This window comes from Abramis brama (genome assembly GCF_963993115.1).
Source record: "Abramis brama genome assembly, chromosome: 17".
Lineage (NCBI taxonomy): Eukaryota > Metazoa > Chordata > Actinopteri > Cypriniformes > Leuciscidae > Abramis > Abramis brama.
The window spans coordinates 9,935,635-9,960,397 of record NC_139979.1 but is presented as its reverse complement, the minus strand read 5'-3'; the positions used below and the strand labels follow the sequence as shown (position 1 = coordinate 9,960,397).

Here is a 24,763-nt window from a genome sequence, read left to right as displayed (position 1 = left end):
GAGTTCCAAGCTCTTTATATACAGTTGTAATCTAAATTATTCAACCTCCATTGCAAATCAGGATTATTAACAAAATGTACAGACTTTCAGCTGTTTGCAGTGAACAAATAAAACAAAAGTAATTGAAATAGGTTTCCCTAATTCAACTGAAAATGCAACTTTGAATGACTTTTGCAGTCTCAAAATTATTCAACCCCTTCATGGCAAGCATCTTAAGTACTTAGTAGAACACCCTTTTTGCTGTTCTGACCTGCTGAAAACGAGATTTATAACCAGACACGAGCTTCTGGCAGCGATTCTGAGGAATCTTAGCCCATTCCCCATGAGCAATGGCCTCCAGTTCAGTAATATTCTTGGGTTTGCGTGCTGCAACCGCCTTCTTCAAATCCCACCAGAGATTTTCTATGGGGTTCAAGTCAGGTGACTGTGATGGCCACTGTAGAATCTTCCAGGACTTCTTCTGCAACCAAGCCTTGGTGAAATTTAAGGTATGCTTTGGATCATTGTCCCGTTGGAAGGTCCTTCCTCACTGACTGCGTGATGTTTTCTCCTAGGATTTCCTGATACTTCAATGAATCCATCTTGCCTTCCACACACTGTTGGTTTCCAGTGCCAGAGGATGCAAAGCAGCCCCAGAGCATCAACGAGCCACCACTATACTTAACTATATAGACATAGTGTTCTTTTCAGCATATGCTTCATTCTTCTTCCTCCAGACATACCACTGATCCATAGGGCCGAAAAGTTCCAGTTTTGTTTCATCGCTCCACAGAACAGACTCCCAAATCTTCAGTGGCTTATTTATATGATTTTGAGCACTCTTCTTGTGCTTTTGTGTTAGTAGTGGTGTACGTGTGGAGTTCTGACAAGTGTTTAGTATGCACCTTACTGGGCAAGCTGAAACCTCAGTGCCTGTTGCCACCAAGTCTTGCTGCAGATCTTTTGCAGTCACTCAAGGTTTTTCTGAACCTGCCTTCTCAGAAATCTGGTTACAGCCATTGATAGCTTCCTTCTTCTGCCCCGTCCAGGTAGTTTATCCACTGTTCCTCTAACTTTGAACTTGTTAACTATGCTTCAAACGGTGTCTCTATGAACATGTAGTGCCTTCGCTATCTTTTTGTATCCTATTCCTTATTTGTGAAGGGCGATGATACCTTCTCTTAACTTTTTGGACCATTCTTTTGACACGTCTTTCTAACATGCGGTCAAACGTGACACTCAACAAACCTAGCCAGTTCAGATATTTCATGTGCTGTTGTGAGGGATTCTGTTCAGGGGGTTAAACAATTTTGAGACTGCAGAAGCCATTAAATGTTTCAGTTAAATTTGGGGAAACCACTTGAAACATTTGTTGTGTTGAGCTATTTCAATTACTTTTGATTTGTTAATTGCAAACAGCTGAAAGTCTGTAAATTTTGCCAATAAACCTGATTTGCAATGGGGGTTGAATAATTTCGATTACAACTGTAGCTGCAAATCCTATGCTAGGAAACAGAAAAAAGTAAGTATCTTTCTCGCTTGTTTAACCTTTTAGTCTTCTGATAAAGGAAACAGTCGTTAGAAATAACCTGAGACCTTTCTTTTTTAAAACCGCTGGGGGTCAAGATTATTTTACTTTTTATTGATTGGCAGAAAAATGCTTCCACTGATGTAAAGATTTTGGTCTATGCCTTAATCTAACCATCTTTCAGTCTCAAGAATTTAAAGGATTTACGCAGAGGGCTGACTTCTATTTTAACAAATTTAAAACAAAATTTGTAAAAATAAAATAATAATAAAATAAAATAAAATGCATTAAAGCCACTGTGAAACGATTAAGTCTTCAAATCAGAAGTCCTTTACATAATAGCACATATCCTCCAGAGAATTTAGATTAGTGAGACATTTCCGAGTAAACGCCTTAAACTGGGAATATCCCGTCTTGAATGAGTCATGCTGATCCTTTGACTTAATGTGATTTGGATCCATTGCCTTTATAGGAGACTCCTCTCTCTCCATCATAGGGAATCATGTGGGAACTGTCTTGTACATTTTGAGGAAATTCAAAGCAAATTTGATTGTACTTTATCTAGTCTAAATTTCAAAGACCTTTTACATTTTTAAAAGAATATAATGGTAATGGGCTTATTTTATTTTATTTTTTTAATAAGGCAAAGTTCATTAAAAATGTATTATACATTTAGAATTGAATAAACTTTAGACTTAATTTCAGGGCAAAATATGCATCTGAGGTACAGATACAGTTAAGAGGATAATTTATGCTTTACATCTTGTCAATAGATGAGAAAAACCTCCCAACTACAAGCCACTCTATGACCTAATAGACAATGATATCCTTAGTGAGTGGGTCGACAACAATCTCGCAAAGCAGATGATGTTCTCAGGGTGGTATTGTGCTGGACCGAGATGTATTGGATGTGCTAATTCTGAGAGGGAAGAATACAATGAGTCATCCAACACATTGCAAAAAATAATAGCACGCCTCGGGCCTTTATCGATGTCATGCATATGCAAGTCGAGAAATTAGCAGATCAATGTGGCCCTCTCTAAGTGACCAACTCCCACCTCTTCAACCTTCAGGCTGACAGAGAGTTCAACCTAAATGACTAACAAAGGCGGCAAATTCTTCTGCTGCAATATGAGCTGGCGAGTCATTATCGTTGTATTATATTATACATAGCCGTGAAATGTCAGTGCTTTGCTATTATATAAGATGTTTACAAATGATCTCAAGGAAAGTTGTGTCATTATAGAAGTTTAACCAAAGTCAGGTCTGATGTCTGAGAATATCCGCAATGTCCTCTGATGATGTAAGCAGGGGCATTGACAGGGTCAGTAAACATTCAGGGCTTCACACATGTATATAGACTCATCCTTTGATTAAATACTACTATTGTACACTTTTAAGGGAACGTTTTCACAAGAACAATGTACTAAAAACAGAACAATGTACTTTTTCCTTTGCTTTTTTTCGGGTACAGATGACAGCGTTGTCAAAACGAATGCAATTTAAGTTGAAATGACTTAAACATCGAAGTTGATTATAAAATTTAAGGCAGCAACTTTTTTACATTTTATATAGTTGCCGGATTTGACAAACTGGTGAGGTTTGTTGCATTTGCAAGAATCACAAATATCCTTGCTTGTGTCTTAAACTTTGCAAACAAATTGCTCAAGAACCTTGCCTGTAAAATATCCTGTGCTTATAATGTGTAGATGGAGGGAAGCTTTGACCATAAAGTCAACAAAAGATTTTGATAGGAGTGGTAAGACTGTGCTGTAGGCTTCTAAAACATTCAGCTCTGGAAGCCCACTGTTATGCTGATTTTGAGTATTGTATGTATTCTTAAAAAAAAAAAAAAAAAAATGAATCTCTTATTTTGTGTGTGGAATTGATAGAGCCTACAGACTCCATTAAGTGAACTGGTTGAAGAGGGGCCGTTGTTCGGAGCGGAGGAGGGCGTTGAGGGTGATGCCCAAGCATTCCTGTCAGAGATCAGTGAGGAAGACGTGGAGATCCTGAGGCAAAGAGAAGAAGCACTGCTGCAGATTGAGGTACAGTAAGAACTCAATAGCCACACCCACTGAAAACCTCCCCTCCCAACACTTCTCTTTTTTTTTTCTTTTTTTTATATTGAGCATTTATTTTCTTATTTGGAGATATTTTGATGTACACTACCATTTAAAAGTTTGGGTCAATAAGATTTAGATAAGAAGTCTCTTATTCTCACCAAAGATGCATTTATTTGATCAAAAATACAGTAAAAAAAACAGTATTACAATTTAAATATTTTATTATATTGTAAAATGTATTCTTGTGATGGAAAAGCTGAATTTCAGCTGAATTTGCCCATCTTTAGTGTCACATGATCATGAAGAAATCCTTCTACTGCAATATGCTAATTTGGTTCTCAAGAAACATTTATTATTATTATCAATGTTGAAAACAGTATTTGTGAAAACTATTATTTATTCATTTTTAGATACTTTAATGAATAGAAATCGCGGTAACACCTTACAATAAGGTTTCATTAGTTTACATTAGTTAATGTATTAACTAACATAAACATTTGTTACAGTATTTAGGCTATTCATCTTTGTTAATGTTAGTTAATAAAAATCCAGCCATTCATTGTTTGTTCATGTTAGTTCTCAGTGCAGTAACTAATGTTAACAAATACAACTTTTGATTATAATAATGTATTAGTAAATGTTGAAATTAACATTAATTTAGATTAATAAATGCTGTAGAATTATTGTTGATCCTGAATTCATGTTAATTAAAGTAGTGAAACCTTATTTTAAAGTGTCTCTGACTCACTTCAAATCTCTTTATTCTCTTTTGTCATTTTTGATCAATTGAATGTGTCCTTGCAGAATTAAAGCATTCATTTCTTAAATGTATGTATGGGTCAATATGATTCTTTCTTTTTAATAGTTACGAAAGCAATTTCATTTGGTTCTGTTTATGAAGTATTCTTAACAGGGTTGCACCAAACTTTTGAGGAAGGATCAGTGTATATTTTTAGAACCCCTGAAAAATTATTTTTGTTATCCGTCTATACGGTACAATCGTTCCGTGTCCTGCATTGTCCTTTTATTCAAGACTTTAGACAAAAAAAACATGATCATTGGATAGAACAGTGCTGCGTCAATTACATTTCCATACAAACAGATCCATCAGGCCCGTATTCTTTCTGGACTCAACATCATCTTAAGCAACTGTCCTTTTACTAAAGCTTTCAGGGCAATTTTCCATAATAGTTCGGTTCATTTTGCTGTCTAGTCGCGCACACAAGCAGAAGGCTTTTCATACACCATTGAAAAACAGCATCACGTTGCTCTATTGAAGTATGTCTTGTCTGTAGCAAAACAGCTGTTTTCCTCCAGATGTGCATTCGCACAGATGTGAACCAGCAATGATGGGGTCATTCTGTTGTTCTTTGACATCCGTTTGGTCCAATTTTAAAGCCATTTGTTTTAGACTTGCACCGTGCCCTGGTTGTCTTTGATGCGGGGTGTTCAAAGACAAAAATTTAAATGAAATAAATGTCAGCCTGTCGTGTTTATTGACAAGGCTAGACGGAAAGCGAGTCACGCAGATGGCGCTTCAAAACAAATGTCTCTTTCTTGCTTGAATAGCAGGAGTTGAGAAACGAGAGAGGCCGCACGTCCTAATGACCAATGACAACCTTGAGAAAGCATTTATGAAGAAATGAAGACACATGGCTGTTCACTCTTGAAGACCTGTCTGAAGTTCATAGACACCCGCTCGCTAACGCAACTACCGCATCTGGCTAACAGACAAGCATCAAACAATCCCACATCCCACAACACTCTTAATAAATTCCCATTCATCACACGGACAAGACCTGAAAGGCTCAAACAAAACCGACAGGTTATTTTAGTCATGGATAAATTGGACGAGGGTTTTTTCTTTTCTTCAGATGATCAGAAGGGTGATGAGGACGAGGCTGTGCTCCGAGAGCTCTGTCACGGGTTCTAGAGATGTCTCTGGCCCCGGGCTCAGCCGAGCTGATCATATCTGACAATGTGCTTTTCCTGTCTAGCATCTTCCCTGCCTTCCCAACCCCCCAAACCTCAAACCCCAAACCGCGCCGCCTCCTCACGCAACTCTGCTCAAGTGAATCACCAGCATTTGCAGCCCTTTCTGAGCCCTACTCTCTCTCTCTCTTTTCATCCAAACCTCTCTCTCCCTCTCCCCCGTTCACTGTTAGATGCGTTCCCGAGGGAAATGGAGAAGATGGAATGTCTGTTATCCGTGTAAAGTACAATCAGTCCCCCCCTTATTCTCTCTCTCGCTCTCTCTTTCTCTCCAAAAGCTGATATGTCCTCCTGAGTAGTTCACATTTACTCTGGTGGCATGTGCGTTCAGGCGAACCCTTCTCCGGAGAACCGTGCAAAGGGACATGCACGCACACACAAGCCGGATAGAGGACGGGGGGGTTATTCCGCATGCCGTTATGGATTCTCCGTCTTGATTTTCTATGAGGCGACCCACAAGGGTAATGAACTGTTCCTCTGGGATGACTAATTCGATTTGCATTCACCCTATATTACAGTGAAAGGAGGAACACATTTGAAGGGAGGAGCCAGGCTCCGCCCTCCACCACTTATGACATCAACCCCAGACGCAAGTCTCTGACACTTTGGCACCGGTCATCATTTCATCAAAATGAATTTGTTAAAAAAATAGAAAGCATAGGGCATGACAAAGGACAACTTTCAAGGGGAATCTGAATGCAACACCTGGCCCATCCAACAGAAAAAATACACACACGTGTCTCCCCTGCAAATTTGTCCAGTGCATCCCTTTTGCCCTTCAATGTGAAATGGAAGTTTCCGACAGTAGTAGAGCTACAGTAAATGGCGCTAATGGCAGACAAGCACTGCTGTGTAGATCCTGCATGTCACTGCCTGTGAATCTCTACACTATACAACTCTTAACTCTAGGTTAAAAATGTCTATTTATAATATTGCATACATTTTGCTGGAGTAAGACAGAAAAGAAAGAGAGAAAAAAGACTCAGAAAAGACCTTTTATAATCTCGTATTTTGTTCCCAAAATTTCAAGGGGTTTTCAAGGGGACTTTAGAGAGATTTAGTGTTACCTAAGTTGTTTATAGTTGCTAACAGTATTATTTTACTATGTATATTTATATACTATTATAGTATTTATTCATTTATTTTCATTTTAATAAATTTATGCCATTTTTTTATTAGTTCTTTTTAGCTTTAATTATTATTTAGCTTTATTTTTTTTTAATTAAGTTTTAATTTAATAATTTTAGTTCTTCAACTTATTTTATTTCAGTTAGTTGTAATGGTTTTCATTTCAAGTTTTTTTTTTATTGAGGTTTTTCATCTAATAATATTTTTATTTTAGTTTATTTCAGCTGTAATGCTGTAATTTTGCAATGAATGCAAATTAGTTTTTAATATAGATTAACTAACATTAACTAACAAATGGAACCTTAATGTGAAATGTTACCAATACTGATAAGATTGTGGTCATACTTCCATATTAATTTGGAACTTAACTGAGTGCTCTAATACTTTCAAACCATTTGAACAATACAATTATTTTCTTTATGGCCACAATACATTATATCTAGTGTGTTTTGAGCACATAGTCATGATGTTATCATGTGTTGCTGCACTTTGTTCTTGTACTGTACATGTATGTTGTTTTGACCGTGACCAGTCAAAGAACATTGCATGTTTATCTATTCTGATACATGGAGGCAGAGACATTGCTATTCTTATAACAAAACAGCCTGACCCTTGAGAGAACACTGACTCTGTGGGGGTGCTCTCTCTCTCTCTTTCTCTCTCTCTCTCTCTCTCTCTCCTACACATTTTCACACATCTTCTCTTCTCAATTAAATCATATAGGCATATGAGGAATCTAAGTATTTATTATTCCGAACTGGTAACAGCAAGAAACATCAAGCAATCAGTCTTATTCCCAAACAAATGACTCTATGAGTCTTTTCTTTTCATTCAATCAAAAACAAATAAACAAACAAACAAAAAAAAAAAAAATCAGTAAGAGCGATTACTGAATTAATCAAACTCACTCACTGAACCGCAAGTCATTAATTTCATCATGTCTGACTGCTGTAACAACACTATACATAATGCAAATAGTCTAAACTGTCTAAAACATGGGAAATGTTTTGCAAACCATCTGTAAAGCATGACAATTTCGCAAGTTACTTCTAAACAACAGCTAATACTTGCTCATAATGTGCTATTAGGAGCTCTGGTTTTATTTACATTGATAAATCTTTCTCAATTTTTACTTATAAAACTGTGTTTTATGTTTGAATATTTTGTTAATGTATGCTTGGTGAACTAAAATGTTATTTGAATGCCTTCTTACTCTGAGTGCTCTGAGTCATTTGGACTAAAATGAATGAAAGATGACAAAATGAAAGTAAATTTAAAATATTTTTTTTCTCCAAGACAGTCTTTACAGCCATCACACACTCTTAGTTTTGCTCTTACGACCAAACTAAGAGGCTCTTACTGGTCTTACATTGCTGTATTGATTTTCTTTTTTTCTGAAAGTATTTTCTGTCCTTTTTTAAACATTAATATCTGTCTTGCTTTCTTAGTGTTTGTTATTGCCTTTATTGTGCATTCCTGTGATATGACTGATTTTTTCTTTTGTCACAATCAATAGCAAGTGCTGTTGAGCAACTCGTATTCTAGTCTTCATCTTGAACATGACATACACAACATTTCCCCTTCTATTTCTTTATTTCTCTCTTTCCTGTGGATAAGATGCAGAGACACATTCTTTGTGCCCTAAGACTGTGTGCTTTGAGTTTTGAGGTCCTTGGGCTGTGACGGAAAGGAAACATTTGATTTTACATTATAAACCGTTTATTCAGCAAGGGCAAAAAAGAGACGTTTCACGCTTAAGCCCTCAGCAGGCTGCGCACGGAAATGTCATCATTTTTTGGGGGGCTGTAAGCGTGCGCGTAAATCTGCTTAACAGTTTTTCTGCTGTGGCACTGACACCGCGTCCTGTTGCCCGTTGCCTTTGGGCCGAGGGGTGGGGTGATGTGGAGAGAATCTCATATCAGCATTAAACACATTTATCTAGGAGAGTGAGAAAAATAGAGAGAGAGAAAAAAGAGAGGCAGGGGAGAAGGGTGGTGGCAGGGATTCTGGGAGGAAGATGGAAGGGAGCATTAGGAATGAAAAAGCAAAGTGTTCCACAGTTCAGGACGGCACCATTACATTAGAGCAGGGGTTTTCAACCTTTACAGACCCAGAGAGCCACCAACAATCTTTCTGCCAACCCAGTGACCTCCAGTAGAAATAGTACACCATGCATCAAAATTGACAATATATATATATATATATATATATATTTTAACAGAATGTTGCAATGCATGTTATAAATGATTTATCCATGCACATCATTTTTATAAATTCATATGCCCTCATAATCTTTTAAGTCCCCTTGTAGTCTCGCGGCTCGCTTTAAATGGTACCACCTCTGTTGAGGTTCCAAGCGTACCGTACCGATACTAAAATGTGACGTGAAAACACTGCAGATCACTGATTGGTCAGACAGAATCATCACTACCAGCGTCATTGTATTTACGACACGAGACACTAAACCCGCTAGATTTAAATAGCCAGTAGAGTCGACAACAGCCAATGCTGTAGCACCTGTTTTAAAAGTATTTGCTATCAAAAAAAGAGTATAAACTTCAAATGGCTGAATCGTGGTCAGTGGACGAGGTGCAGACGTTCCTCTCGTTGGTTTCCGAGGAGCGGATGGGGCAACACGGAATGAAAAATTCGAATTTAATATGATGATATCACGGCAGTAGAGATGCCCACCCACTTTGAAGCGGTACTAACTGCAGTGGAAAAGCAACCGAGCTAAAGCGAACCGAACCGAGCTGTACTGTACCATGCAGTGGAAAAGCGCCAAAGCGTGCCGTACTGAACCGAGCCGTACCGTACCATGCAGTGGAAAAGCGCCATTAGTATACGCGGTTCTATGAATGTGCAAATTAGCCCCGCCTTCACTCACTCACACCAGCTCAGAGATCCACTCGTTGATGATCACACGTTGACGGGATTGTTTACAACAGTGGTTCCCAAACCTGTCCTGGATTACCCCCAACACTGCACGTTTTCTTTGTCTCCCTAATCAAACACACCTGATTCAACTCATCAGCTCATTAACCCATGTGATAATGAGCTGATACGTTGATTCAGGTGTGTTTGATTAGGGAGACAAAAAAAACGTGCAGTGTTGGGGGTACTCCAGGACAGGTTTGGGAACCACTGGTTTACAAGGTAGTTTGTGACGTCAGAAACAACAGCGATTTCAAACCGCGTTTTTGGTTCACTGCAGTTTTAAAGAGAAAATACTCAGCAATGGTGTTGACTTCTGAATTTGCACATGGTTTGTCTTAAGGCATATTAAAAACACCACATAGACATAAACAACATTAAAAGCCTGATTTTCACCACGGGAACTTTAATCAGAAACGTTAACCTCCCATCCCCCTCGAACTGACATGTTCTCTTCATGACGTGTCTCGGCGAAGGGTGGGATTAAATATCATCCTCAAGTGACTGCAAACTGGCTTTCAGATCTGCCTCCATTTAGTTACCAACCAATTTCCTATGATCCAATCAGCTCTCTCCCTGAAGGACAAAATCAAGCTCCGCCCTACATTGTTTTCTCATTCCAGAAGCCGTTTCACTCAGATATACGTTACAATTGGGAAGAAAAGACTATACTTCGACACCCCATTGACAACCTGATTTACTTTTGGAAGCTGATGTATTCCATATGAATCAAGATATTCAAGGTCACACTTTTCGTTTGGAATTGTTTGAAATAGTTTGAAATTATTATATTATTATTATCATTATTGTATACCTTTTAGTGGTAATTTATTTATTAATTTAGTATTAATTTAGAACATTGTGGTTTTTAAGGTGCTTTATAAATAAATTTTACAGAAGCAGTATTAGTACCCTTTAGTGGTATGTGTATGTATTTACTTTCAGGTTGAAAATGCTGACATTGAAGCAAAAAAACACTTTGTAGAATAATGGTATATGGGTATTTTTTTCCAGTTTGTGGTTGACATCTTTCTCTGCTGAGCCCAATACTTTGTAGAGTAATGGTATATGGGTAGTTTTTTCCAGTTTGTGGTTGATATCCTTCTCTGCTGAGCCCAAATCATTTAAAACTGAGGCTCACATTGATTGTTTTCGCAGACAGCTGGATTTTTAGGGGCCTTCTGTCAGAGCATTGTCATTTAAGACCACTTTCCGTTGCTCACCTGCGTAAACTTCTCCTGTTCCTTGAATCCTTTGAGCTGCAGCAATCAAGCAATAAATAAGCTGTCCATTTGAATGCACTGAGGCTGTTAGACTGGCAAAGATCAAAGCCTTCTGTGTTAGCACAGCAAATACAGCACAGAGCCGAGCACCTCCCCTCTCTAAAACAAAACCTACACGCCGAGCATAATTAGCCAACGTCTCCCCAGGCACAGCTTAGCTGGCGTACTCTTCTCCACCTCTGTCAGAGCAGCGGTGACGGCCATCAGTACAGCTATCGCAAACACAATATGCTCTTTAATTTTCTTCTTGTTTGCAAAAATCAGCCATTCTGTGCACAGCCCCTTGACATCATTCTTGGGATTGCTTTATCATACGGTTTCTTGGTGAAAGCAGCCTTACGTAAGTCTAATTATGCCCCTCAGGACGGCGCAGGCCACTCAAGAAAACTCAAGAACATTTAAATGAAGAAAGAAGAGGTGCGCAGACTATCACTTAAAGCAATAGTTCACCCAGAAATGAAAATTCCGTCATTATTTATTTACCCTCATTTCATTCCAAACCTGTATGTTTTTTTTGTTTGTTTTTGTTTTGTTTTTTGGAACAATTATTACGCAGCTTTTCAGATACAACGACAAGGAGCTCTCAAGCTCTAAAAGAGTCAAATACCATAAAAGCACCATAAAACGACTGCAGTACATACAAGAATATTTAAGTTGTTATTCTATTTTGTGTTCCACACAATAAAAGCAAAGCCTTGGAACAACACACACTAGAGTAATGTAAATAATGACTGAACTTTACTTTTTGGGTGAACTTTCACTTATGAAGAAGTCGGATAGCACTAGCTGTAAGTGTTTTGGTTATTGAAATATTTTGATAACTTTTTCCATATTATATAATACGTCTCTGTGCTTAGAGCATGTACTATGCTTTAAAGGGCAGAAGTTACACTATTCACTCAACACCCGTATTTCAAAACTCCAGTGAAGTGTGTAGTGTTACTTAAGAGTGGAATTTTGGGCACATGGGTCACACAAAACGTGGGTTACTGGATGTTTTTGTGAGAGCAGTACAACCTGACACTGAGCACAAGCTTGGGAATCTGATACTGAGTTTGACTGACATTTCAATCTGTCTGTGGCTGGTGTGGAGTATAGTTATGCAGTTAATACCTCTGTTTTCTGATCAGAAGCTGATGAAAGACTAGCCCGTTTATGCAGCCGCCTTGGATTGCTGAAAAACGTCAGTGACATGGTTTATCGTCAGTGACATCCTGGCTTTCTGAATATTGGGGTCTTTAAAGGTTCAGATAGATAGTAGTTCAGATGGTATAGTAGTAGTTCAGATGGATTGCTAGATGAATATTATATCAGCTAATTAAATATATGGTTGTGGACAATATAGGCACCAAAATTACATCCTGAAATGCCTAAAATGTTGTCACATACTGTATTCTGTTGATACTGAATACTGAACTTTGTTCATCAAAGAATCCTCAAAAAAAAAAAAAAAATTCAACTGATAATAATAAGAAAAGTTTATTGAGCACTAAATAAACATATTAGAATGATTTCTGAAGGATCATGTGACACTGAAGACTGGAGTAATGATGCTGAAAATTCAGCTTTGCCATCAAAGGAATAAATTACATATAAATTACGGTATACTGTATAAATTACTGTTTATTTGAAAACACACACACACACAAACCCATATATATTGTGCTGGGTAACGATTAATCACATCCAAAATAAAAGTTTGTGTTTGCATAATATATATGTGTGTACTGTGTATAATTATTTTGTATATATAAATACACACACATGCATGTATATATTTAAGATAAATGTGTTATTTATATATAAAATAGTTATTTATATATATATATATATATATATATATATATATATATATATATATATATATATATATATATATATACAGTGTGTGTATATATACAGTAAATGTTGATGCAGTCGTTGTGGCATTCACACAGGGTTGGTCTCAGAGTTTGACTGAGAGATAGACTGGCATTTTGGAAAGGTAGAACAGCTGTAGGCTCCGTCTGGGTGACAGGGCTTCTGAGGAGATGTGCAGCAGGGGTGGACGGATGGATGACTAGAGTAATGACAAGTGCTTCAAGCAAATGATGACTAACACATTTGCAGTGTATGTATTTCATATAGCATTTAAAAAGTGCATCGATGTGGCAGTGAAGTAAGCAGTGCACTTGAGATAGCCATTCAACACTGCAGAGCCTTTAATAAAATTCCACAAAGAAGTCGGCGTGTCAAACAGCATTGCTTAGAATTAAGTTATTTAGTTTGAATGATAGCTACATTTATTTGAATTACAACACCAGTGCTCTGCTGTGTGAAGAAATGTTCTCTTCTCCAGCTGTCTTCTGTTAAAGTTATGGTAAAAAGTAGTAGATGTGGTTTCCAGTAATTCATTGTAAAAAATAGTGACATTTCTCTCTGTAGGAGATCTTTCTGCAGTATTTGGTAGTACCGTAAGGCTCCTTTGCATATTTGTGTTTTTATTTACAACACGTTTTGCTGCATTGTGCATTATAGCCAATCACATTTCTGTTGAGAGCGTGAAAACAATGGCCAATCAAAGTCGTAGCGCAGTGTCCCTCTTAAAGCAATATTTATTTAGTTGTAAAATATTTGAAGATATTTAAGGAATGCATTTGTATTGATTTATTTATTATTATTGTTATTAGCATTAATAATTCATTTTTTTTCCTTTTTTTTTTTTTGATGTGGTATCAAAACTGATAAACCCCCACCCAAAAAATCTGCCATATATGTTGGTGACTTAGCTGTATTTTACTTTAGATCAAATATTTCAACAGTATTTATGTAAATCATATGTACATTTTTATACTTCCATTGTTTTCTCTCTTCACAACATTTTTTTTTAATTATTATTATTATTTATTTTTTTTACTGAAAAACAAACAAAACATTATCACATCTTTTTTTTTTTATGATGATGATGAATTTTCAGTCTGGCAGATAGATAGGGTACGCAGGCCTTGAAAGTGTTTACGCAGACATATCTCTTCAACCCTTAAGTTCATTTTGTGTCATTTTTGTGTTGATTAAACTCCACTTATGGCAGCATCATAGACTGGTCAATTATCTTTGTGAGGTAGAATGCTGAAAAAATAGAACCTCCACTGTGAAGAATTGTCTGTCTTACAGGGCATGTTGTCTTTTTATGTCTTGTTGTAGATATGACAGTACCTGTGATGATTTATGATACAGCCATAATCTGATATTCCAGTGCGTCACCTCATTTGTGTGTTTCACCCACGCATTAGTTCCCCACACAGGCCAGAGCAACTTTTATCATGTACCACCAAAACTTAATTATATTCTCACCTCAGCATTTTCACCAAGATTTATCATTCCCAGCACATATGCATTGTACTTGATGGGCAGTAAATCTTGAAATTAAGTGGGGTAAAATAGAAAAAGAGGGTGTTTTCTCTATGAGAGTATCAGTCTCTCACATCTTTCTTGAGGAATTTTGGCTCACTCTTTTACAATGTTGCTTCAGTTCATTGAGGTTTGTGGGCATTTGTTTATGCACAGCTCATCCTGCCACATCGTTTCAATCAGGTTGAGGTCTGGACTTTGACTGGGCCAGTGCAACACCTTGATTCTTTTCTTTTTCTGTGGTAGATTTGCTGGTGTGCTTGGGATCATTGTCCCATTGCATGACCCAATATCAGCCAAGCTCTAGCTATCTGACAGATGGCCTCACATTTGACTCTATAATACTTTGGTATTCAGAGGAGTTTGTGGTCGACTCAATGACTGCAAGGTGGCCAGGTCCTGTGGCTGCAAAACAAGCCAAAAATCATCAACCATTCATCAGCGTGATGAACAGTTGGTATGAGGTGTTTGTGCTGATATGCTGTGTTTAGTTTGCTTTAGTAGGCTAACTTGGTGCTGTGCATTATGGCCAAACATCTCCACTTTGGTCTCATCTGTCCAAAGGACATTGTCCCAGAAGTCTTGAGGTTTGTTCAGATGCAACTTTGCAAGCCTAAGCCGTGCCACCAAGAAGCTGCTTTCTTCTGGCAACCCTTCCAAACATGCCACACTTGTCCCGTCTTTTTCTAATTGCACTGCCATACACTTTACGAGCCTCAATTAACATTTTAAAATGTTAATTGAGGCTTGTAGAGTCTGAGGTGTAAGTATTGGGTGTTTTGCGATTTCTCTGAGCATTGCACTGTCTGACCTTAGGGTGAACTTTGCTCTGACATCCATTCATGGTTTTGAATGTTTTCAACTTGTGAATAATCTTCCTTACTGTAGAATAATGGACTTCATATTGTTTGGAAATGGCCGTATAACTCTCCCCAGATTGATGGGCAGCAAATGATCATTGCTGATGACTTTCCTCCTTGGCATTGGGTTAACACACACCTGAATGCTCTAGACCAGAAAACTGCCATAACGTCTGCTTTATAGAGGTGATCACTGATCACACTTGCTGATGATCAATTAATCAAAGGCATTTGATTAGCAGCACCTGATTGCTACTTACACTCTTAATTCCTAAGGAAGCAGTAAGGATGACTCGCCCATAGCTTTTCCAGTTGGGCCTAGTTTTTGTTAAATAAATAATGATAATATAATGCCATGTGTTGTTCATCTGAGGTTGTGTTTACCAAATTTTAAGACCTGCCAAGGACCAGGGGCCTCATTTATAAACGTTGCGTACGCACAAAAGAAGGTGTACGCCGCTCTCTACGCAATAATTGGTATTTATAAAAAGCAAACTTGATGGGAAAATGTGCGGTCCTTCACGGAAACTCTGACCCAGGCGTACACACAAAAACGGGCTAAATGAGAAATGGCGACACCGTCGGCAGATGGAAGAAACACGTGAAAGTGTGTGGAAGTGTGTGAAACTGTAGACCGTTGTGTAAAAGAAATGGCAATACTGCCTCTCATAAATAACATGAAGACTTCACAAAGCAAGTCTTACAATTAACAGCCTACACGAACACCCGTTTGATCGATCTGCAGTGTAAAACAAACAAAATCAAACGAAGATTACAACAGAAATGCAAATGAACACATATTTTGAAATATGTTCTGCAATAATATTGGCATGTTATGCAATTCATCCTCATAACACATCTGTAGCTTGTCAGATGCAATCAAATGGATGGTAATAAAATGCCATGATGCCATCACAATGCGTAATGACGTAATGAAAGTTACGTTTCTTGGTTTTCCTCTCTGTGTTTGCCATGATTTCGCAATCGGTGAATATTAACTTGTGGGCGTTTCACAGACTATTTATGGGCAACTATGGGCGTGACATGAAGCCGCAAAAGCTGCGCTACATTTAGAATTGATTGTGATTTATTAAGGGAAAACTGCGTAGGATGTGCGTGCGCACGGTTGTATAAATCCGAATATTTCTGTGCGTACGCACGTCCTATGTTTCATCTGTACGCCACTTCTGACGCAAATCCTACGCAAAGTTTTATAAATGAGGCCCCAGGTGATTTTTATGTCCTGACACATAAAACCCTAGAATTCAATAGCGTGTCCTTTATTTTTCTCATGACTGTATGTGTGTATATACATATACACATATATTGAATATATATCATGTTCCATATATTTGTATTTTTTTCACTACTGGTGCTCTCACTTATTTCTGATGGTCAGAGCTCTCAGAGCTGATTGTCTAGCAGTGTGAGCGGACACTGCTTTTTCGCAAGCTATTATGAAGCTATCAACCACCAACTGACTGTTCTAGGTTTCCTTTTCTCATTCTATCACTGCAGTTCACGCTATACTTTCTAACCCACTCTTGGAGTTACACATGCCCAGCTGGCAGCTTCTAAATATGGAGATTTCAGGTTGTTAGCCCCAGGGAAGCTTTGATACATGCTGCGTTTAGTTCAGGACTTGAAATCAGAAACACAGAGGGTAGTTATATCACATTATCTTCACCCAGCGCAAAACGTCAGCATCATCCAGGGCACAATTCAGCTCTTATAGATGCATAAAAACACTGCATTGTTGCTTGACCATAGCTCCTTTCACTGTGATATTTACTGCAATGAGGTTATCACCTTTTATATAAAGGAATTTGATTTCACCTCAAGTTATTTTATTTCATGTGTTCCGTTTTCAAACATGCTGGATGTGGTCCATTCTTATTTCCTGTGAAGGAGTAAATCTTTATTCTATCGTATAAATTAATTCTAATTCTAAGGAATAATTAATTCTTAATTCTAAGGAATACGCATTGCAAGTAATTCAAAGCTAAATTAATGAACGGATGGATGGTTAAATGGTTTGCCATTGGGAAGAGAAATAAGTTCAATATATATTGTTAGGTAAATTTAGCTTGCTATTATTTAATAAATATTTATATATTATTATAAAATGATGATTCGAATAAATATGCACTAGTTTGTAATAAATTAATTTACTATCCTTTAAAAAACATCCTTAGCAAATTTTCCTCAAAAGTGAAGCGCTAAATCATAAATGATTTAAAGTGGCCTTGGTTAATGTTTTCTTATTGCCTATACTTCACTTTTGACTGTTCTTGTATAAGACTGCCCATGTGTAACTTCTTTCCATTATGTTATTTGCACATCGTGGACAAGACAAAACAAGAACAAGACCTTGGACACACTGTTACACTCAAACACAAACGGGAACTCAAGACACACAACATTTGAACATCTGACCTCTCTTACGCGCAGGGCATCCTGGATGTTATTGTTTAATTGTGTGTGTGTGTGTGTGTGTGTGTGTGTGTGTGTGTGTGTGTGTGTGTGTGTGTGTGTGTGTTACATAATGGTTACTATTAGGCTTGTGAGGAGAATCATAGGGACATTTAAAGCCTTCAGGTCCTAAAAAAAAAAACATTTTGAGCCTGTGCCCAGTCATTTTGTTGGGGCCTTTTTTTTATTTTAGATCATCACCTTTTATCAATGACGCTGCCAGGACTGCACAGTGTACAGAATCTCAGACCAAAGCCAATATATTCTTTATTAAGAGACATTTATTTTGTTTAGAGCTTTCTCATTGTGTTAGCTTTAGCAATAATTTTGTGCTTTCAATTAAAGGAGACATTTAGCAGATGTGTTTATCCAGAAAGACTAAAAATACACTTATTACAGGACAATCCCCCTGGAGCAACCTGGGGTTAAGTACCTTGCCTTTCAATTACCAGCCCTGAGCTTCAACCACTGCAACCCTATATTGTATTTTAAAGGTAATGTGTGTCATTTTGTTTCACAAATACGTTCTCCTTACTTTTTCCCTACTTTATCCGAGCTTAATATGCAGAGATAACAACAAGTAGGCCGTTTTTTGGTTAATCTCCCAAAAAGTGGAAAGGTGTAAACCCCATGATTATGTGGCACTGTTCCGTGTTATTTTTAGTATTATTTATATACTTCTATAGTATTTGTTAACATTTTTGAATTTGCTTTTATTTTTATATTTTTAGTTTTCATTTTTAGTTTGAATAATTTTGTCTTGTGCTTTTGTCATTTGTTATTCATGTCATTTCGATATATTTTTTTGTTGTTGTTTTAGTCATTTTAGTACTTAACATAATGATTTATTTTAGTTTGTTGCCTTGTCAACATTTCTATTTGATTTTTACATTTAAGTTTTTCATCTATTTGCGGCTATTTTTTTAAGTTTTTATTTCATTTCAGCTTTATTTCACTCACCGAAAACTTTTATTTTTTTGTTTTAGCTTCAGATTGATACTGTTCATGAAACCTGACCGAAAACAACAGTTATTTGCTCTTTTGTTTAGTGATGCTAGGAGCAATCTGTACAGTAATGTTTGTGCATCTTTTACCAGTAACACAAGAGGGCTCTCTTTTGACTTGAGAGATAAAATATGTCATATTGGACTTTATAAGATTATTTCCCAATATTTCACACATCTTTTCCATCCATCACCTGTCAGCAATTTTTAAAGTGGACACAAACCACAAATAATATCTCAATTCACTGGGAAACCTCAGCTGCCCTGCGGTAAAGTCAGTCCATCACTACAGCTCTTCACATATCTTTCTCTTAGTGTTTTCTTGTCTTAGATAGGCCTTCTGATGGCTTGCTGTCACTCTCACATTCGCTCTTGTCCATCTATGCTCCTGCAAAACTTCCTGGCATGTTGCATTCATGGAAGTGTCAGTCATCTTCTGTTTGGGAGTGTGTTTTTTCCAAGACATCTATAGTCTTATCAGTCCACACATTTAATTGTGTGACTGCTGCGGTTCCTGTCAGCGGCTCTCGCTGAAGTGTGTGTGCGTTTGTGGTGCAACGCAGACCTGTGTGTCAGATGCTGCAGATGTCTGACATTTTGTATCTAATGAAACAAAGGAAGACCCTTTGAGTCCTATCAGACTCCTGTTGCCGCTCTCTCTCTCTGTTCCTTTATCTCTGTCTCTATCTTTCGTTTTCTAAATAAAAACAGGATGATGTTTGACATGAGCAACTTAATCGCAGCACAAGGGAAAAGAGCATCGATGTGATCCACATGACTCTTGGACTGTCTTTTGCTGTTCAACATTAAGATGGTTAGGTTTTGGAAATTAAATTCAAGCACAATTCTTGTTTGTCAGAGAATGATTAAAATTTCCAATGTCATTAATAATGAATTTAAAAAGATGGAACATTTTAAAGGTGCAATGTGTAATATTTCTGAGGATCTATTGACAGAAATGCAATATAAGATCCATAACTATGTTTTCAGTAGTGTATAAAGACCTTACTTAATGAACCGTTATGTTTTTATTACCTTAGAATGAGTCATTTATATTTACATAACCGCGGGCACCCCCCTTCTATGAAGGTCGACATATTGTGACGTCGTGTTTCTACCGTAGCCGACAGCGAACAAACAGCGCTATAGAGCACGTTTCGTCACTAACTTGAATGAGAAGCAGCAGAAAAAGATGCAGCAGAATACTCAGGTTGTCCCTGACTCTGCAAACGTGGAGAAAAACATGCTGTCGTATTTGATCGGTGAGTAATGTAGATGAACTGCTGCTCTTGTGACAGGGCGCATGTTTAACTGAAAGAACGAGCAGAGAGAGAGAGAGAGCGCCAGAGTCCTGCACGGGTCCGATTTTGTAAATCCGCACCCGCCCGTACCCGCAGTGCTTCAAACCGCATCCGACCCGTTAACCGTCAACAGCACTAATTAAAATCCGCACCCGACCCGACCCGCTTAAAATAGAACCGACACCCGACCCGCACCTGAAATAAAATCAGTTTAGCCAATCACATTATAGACACAATTACAAAAATGTTTATTGCCAGGTCATACAGAAGTTATAACGACAATTAACACAAGGACAACTTCAGCCGAAACTGTCAAAAGGCCGGTACATGAAGAACATGGCTAACGTTAGCCTAACAGATGCGGCTACAACACTATATCTGCCACGCAATTTCGTCTAGCCTACATCTGACAATTTTGGGTTCAAACACGCCCTGCACACCACACATACTTAACAGTGTTACATTTGAAAAATACTGTTCGATAGAACTGCTTGGTTTGTTACCACAGTTATCTGCGTGCTTCCTCAGCGATGAAGTTCCACATTTGCGACTATCCAACACGAAAATGCATGCAGCAAAGCCTTTCACAATATTGTTTTCTTCAGATAACTCCAAATTTCTCCCACACACTGGACTTGCCTTTTGATGACGTATTGTCACAACTTTACAATCTCCACTAGCTATTCTTTTCTTCAACTCCTCAGCATCCATCTCGACGACTGCAAGCAGATCGCGCGCGCGGTTATGAGGAATTTGTGAAAGTGAAAGTAGCCTAGGTAACGTTATAGATCCTGGGAGGGCGTGGCGCGTGGACACAAATAAACTGATGTGGATTTTAAATTATTTTATCAACTTGAAATACAGGAATATTTTTGTAGATGTGTTCCTAAAAATATGCATATATTTTTACGTTTGCATGTGATTGTTTTAAACCCGTGTTTAGACCCGTGTTTCCCCCGTGTCCAACCCGACCCGCACCCGTATCCGACACAGTTGGATATTTTTCACCCGTTTGAGCAAAATTTGCGGGTACCCGAACCCGTGCAGGACTCTAGCGTGCGCACGCACACTCTCTGTCTTCGGAGCCAGGCGAAAGTGTAAACAAGACTTCACCGTCTCCAAACTAAGCGCTCTTGCTCTCTCTCCCTCGCACATATTAATCTAAATAAATCGACACGGTGGTAAAAGGTCGGAAGACCAAAGTTTCATGTGGAGCATTCAGAGATTTTTTTTTTTTCTGAATTACCGCTGGGTGTGAATTGTGCTAAATAAGTTGCCTTATCTTCTCTGAAAGCGTTCCGGACATTCAGCTGACATAAAACAACACTTTAATTAAACGAAAAAAACTATCCAGTGATGAAATGTTTTCTGTGTTGACACAAGTCTTGGATGTCCATGTCCTAACTGCTGGGATAATCACACAACGCACATGACATGTCCAATTCGCGAACTAATGACTCCTTTGAACCGATTAATTTTAATGAATGGTTAAAACAACTGATCTTTCCAACAGTGAACTCACGAGACGTCTGAATCGGTGTATAACTAATCAGTAACACTTTACAATAAGGTTCTATTTATTACATAAATTACATAAAAAGAACAGTTTGCTTACTCAAGCTTAAGCTTTAAAATAAATAAAACCACTTGTTTTTTTGAAAAGCATATGACTACATTTTTCCACATAGTGCTATCAATAATCGATAAGAGAATCGTTAAAGAATCGGATCGATAAGCAGAATCGTCAGTGGCATTGATATTGATAAAATCTTATCAATTCCCATCCCTAGTAAAGTCAGTGAATAAAAGACTAACACCATGAACAAGTAAAAATAACAATCGCAATAACATGTGGTTTTACTGAATAATTAAGTAAATATAATTTAATATAAAATATAATATAAAGAAACCTCATTGCTTGACTTGCTACTCTCTGCTGACTCAGACTCAGACGACGACATCTTCCGATCCTATGTCGACCACCGTATAGCTTCTCCTTCGAGTTTGCATTTTGAGGGATAGGCCGTGAGTGACTGACTGTTTGCAATTCGCAATCCTCACCACTAGATGCCGCTAAAAATTACGCACTGCACCTTTAATATTATAGATTTTGACTATATTTATTAGGGGTGCACGATTCAGAAAATTTCACGATTCGATTCGATACCGATTTTTAGTCTCAAGATTCGATTCAAAATCGATTCTCGATTCAAAAAACGATTCACAGTATGTAAATGTAGTTGACTTTTTCCTGTGTGATTGCAGTAGACATACAATTTAAAAGAAAAGAAATAACAAATTAAATGAAGTTTGATATTACTTTGTCTTCATAAAAACTTTTGCAACTAAACAGTGCAAAGTGCCAAGCTTTGGCCAGCTTTCAAATACATTTAATTCGTTTAAATTAAAACTTAAATACATTTTTTTTTTCACATTTAGCTTTAAAGTGCTGTAGTCAGATCAAACAAACAATACTGCTAAATGTAGTTTAAGGAGTAGGCTATTGACGGCAAAATAGGCTACAGAATATTTCGTTCTGTATTGACAGGTGCAATTTTTGAAAATCGATTAAAAAAAATACAATAAGCCTACATTATATCTGCATTTATGTCAAAACCTAGACTTTCAAACATCAAAATGTCATTTATTAATATGAATATTCGTGTCAAAATTACATATAAACATTCTATTTTGCCTGGAAACGCTTCCAACACGCTTGCGTGTCGCGAGAAAAATAGGCGTCGGTTCTATTTCTAGCATGCACGCATTTCCCGCACGACTCGGGCCACACCTGAGACGCGCGTGTCACGCAGGCTGTGTGCAAGCTCTAAGGCCGGTGACACACTGGCTGCGTGGCGTTTCTGTTGCGTGTCAGCTGCGTGGCGTTTTCCATGTCTTTGCACACCAGAAGCGTGTCTGACGCGGCGCTGCTGCTGCTAGGTGACATATGATAAGCCTCAATCGCCACCACACAGCCAGCCAGCCTTCCTTCTGCTCCGCTTCTGCTGCAATTCTTCTTTTGGCTATGACAAGAGTGTGCAGGCGTAAGTGTGAATTCGATGCAGCGCCATCTATGGGAATGGCAAGCTAAACTCATTTCAGGACAATACTAAAAAATATATATGTAAAAAAAAATAAAAAAAATCGATTTTTGGAATTCTATGAATCGATTTTGAATCGGTAAAGTTTGAATCGCGATTCATATGTGAATCGATTTTTTTGCCCACCCCTAATATTTATAGTGTAAATAAATAAACAAATAAATACATACATAAATACATCTCAATAGTAACAATAATATTTTTACAATACCATTCAAAGCATTGGGGTTAGTGACATTTAGTAAAAACAGTAAAACTTAAAAAGAAATTAATACTTTTATTCAGCACAAATGCATTAAATTGATCAAAAGTGACAATAAAGACATTTACAGTATATCGTTAAAAAATGTATCACGGTTTCCACAAAAATATGAAGTAGCTTATCTGTTTTCAATATTGTTAATAATAACACTATAACAATATTGTTTCTTGAGCTTCAATTCAGCTCTGAAGGAGCCTCTAACACTCATTTAACTTAAAATTACTTTAGATATTTTAGAAATATACAACAACATTGCAGTTAATCTTATTTCATTCTAAGAATTTCTATTTTTGTTAATAAATTCAACATTTTTTTTTCTTTACCATCAACCTGCTAGTGACTACAGATGAAAACTAGCCTGTATGGCTAAATCTGGCACATTTACATGATGGACTTGAGTGCTCATGTTAATTAATGTCCATTGTCCCTTTTAAAACAAAGAATAAAGAAATCACATTTTACTTTAATTGGCATTAACTTTTTCTTTTTCTTTTCGTTTTCTTTTTTATGTTTATGCTTAAAGCACTTCCTACTGGTTACTGAAAATGGTGTTTACCCCTTATTTCAACCAGGGACATAAGCCACAAAATAAGTTATCATAGTTTCGGGATTCTTTAGATCTATGTCCCCGATTGATCTGGGCCAGGAAGAAACAGCTGTGAAACTTCCAACTGCTTAGTTGACTCATGTTACCCAAAGCACTGAACCGCATCTTGACCACTTGACTGCTCAAAGTGGCACTGGCGGTCTGTGGAGCTGCCTCCTCTGCACACAGTCTCAGGGGACAGGGCCACTGTCTGGGGTCTTCATGAAAGAGTAACATGAAGGATAACTGTGGGTTCTGGGTCATATGGGAGCTCTGGAATGCTGTGTGCTTATTATAACCCTTATAAATGATGTAAACTGGCACACCACAGCCCCCAGGACTACCCAGACTCCCCCTGGGCAGAAGGACACAGAGTGCTCTCAAAATCAATATGTCACTGTCTCGCTCTTTTATATTTAAAGGAACTCAAACATACTCGTGTTTACTTAGTCGAATTGATAGAAGCCATAGATTTATTTATTTATGTTGGTGAGTCTCAAATATCCATCCATCCATCCATCCATCCATCCATCCATCCATCCATCCATCCATCCATCCATCCATCCATCCATCCATCCATCCATCCATCCATCCATCCATCCATCCATCCATCCATCCATCCATCCATCCATCCATCCATCCATCCATCCATCCGTTTGAGTAAGATTTGTCATGTTTTTATTCAGAGAGGATGCATTAAATTGACCAAAAGTGACAAAACATTGTTACAAAATAATAATAAAAAAAAGTATAAAAAAGAAAAAGAAAAGATGGATGGATGGATTATTTTGTCTGGAAGTTTTAGAATTGTAAAGTTTGTTTAGGTCATTTGAGTAATTTCTTCATATTTCATCAGACTTTTTTCTCCTCCCCAGAC

At 37.6% G+C, this 24,763-nt stretch overlaps 1 protein-coding gene across 1 annotated transcript in view; it reads left to right on the top strand.

Annotated features, from left to right (window-relative positions):
• The window catches only part of tsnare1 (T-SNARE Domain Containing 1), a 124,561-nt gene that overhangs the window by 56,824 nt on the left and 42,974 nt on the right, over positions 1 to 24,763 (top strand). Inside the window, exon 8 of the mRNA XM_084088506.1 lies at positions 3,400 to 3,555. Coding sequence (XP_083944632.1) covers positions 3,400 to 3,555 — 156 coding nt within the window. The remainder of the gene's footprint in view (positions 1 to 3,399; positions 3,556 to 24,763) is intronic.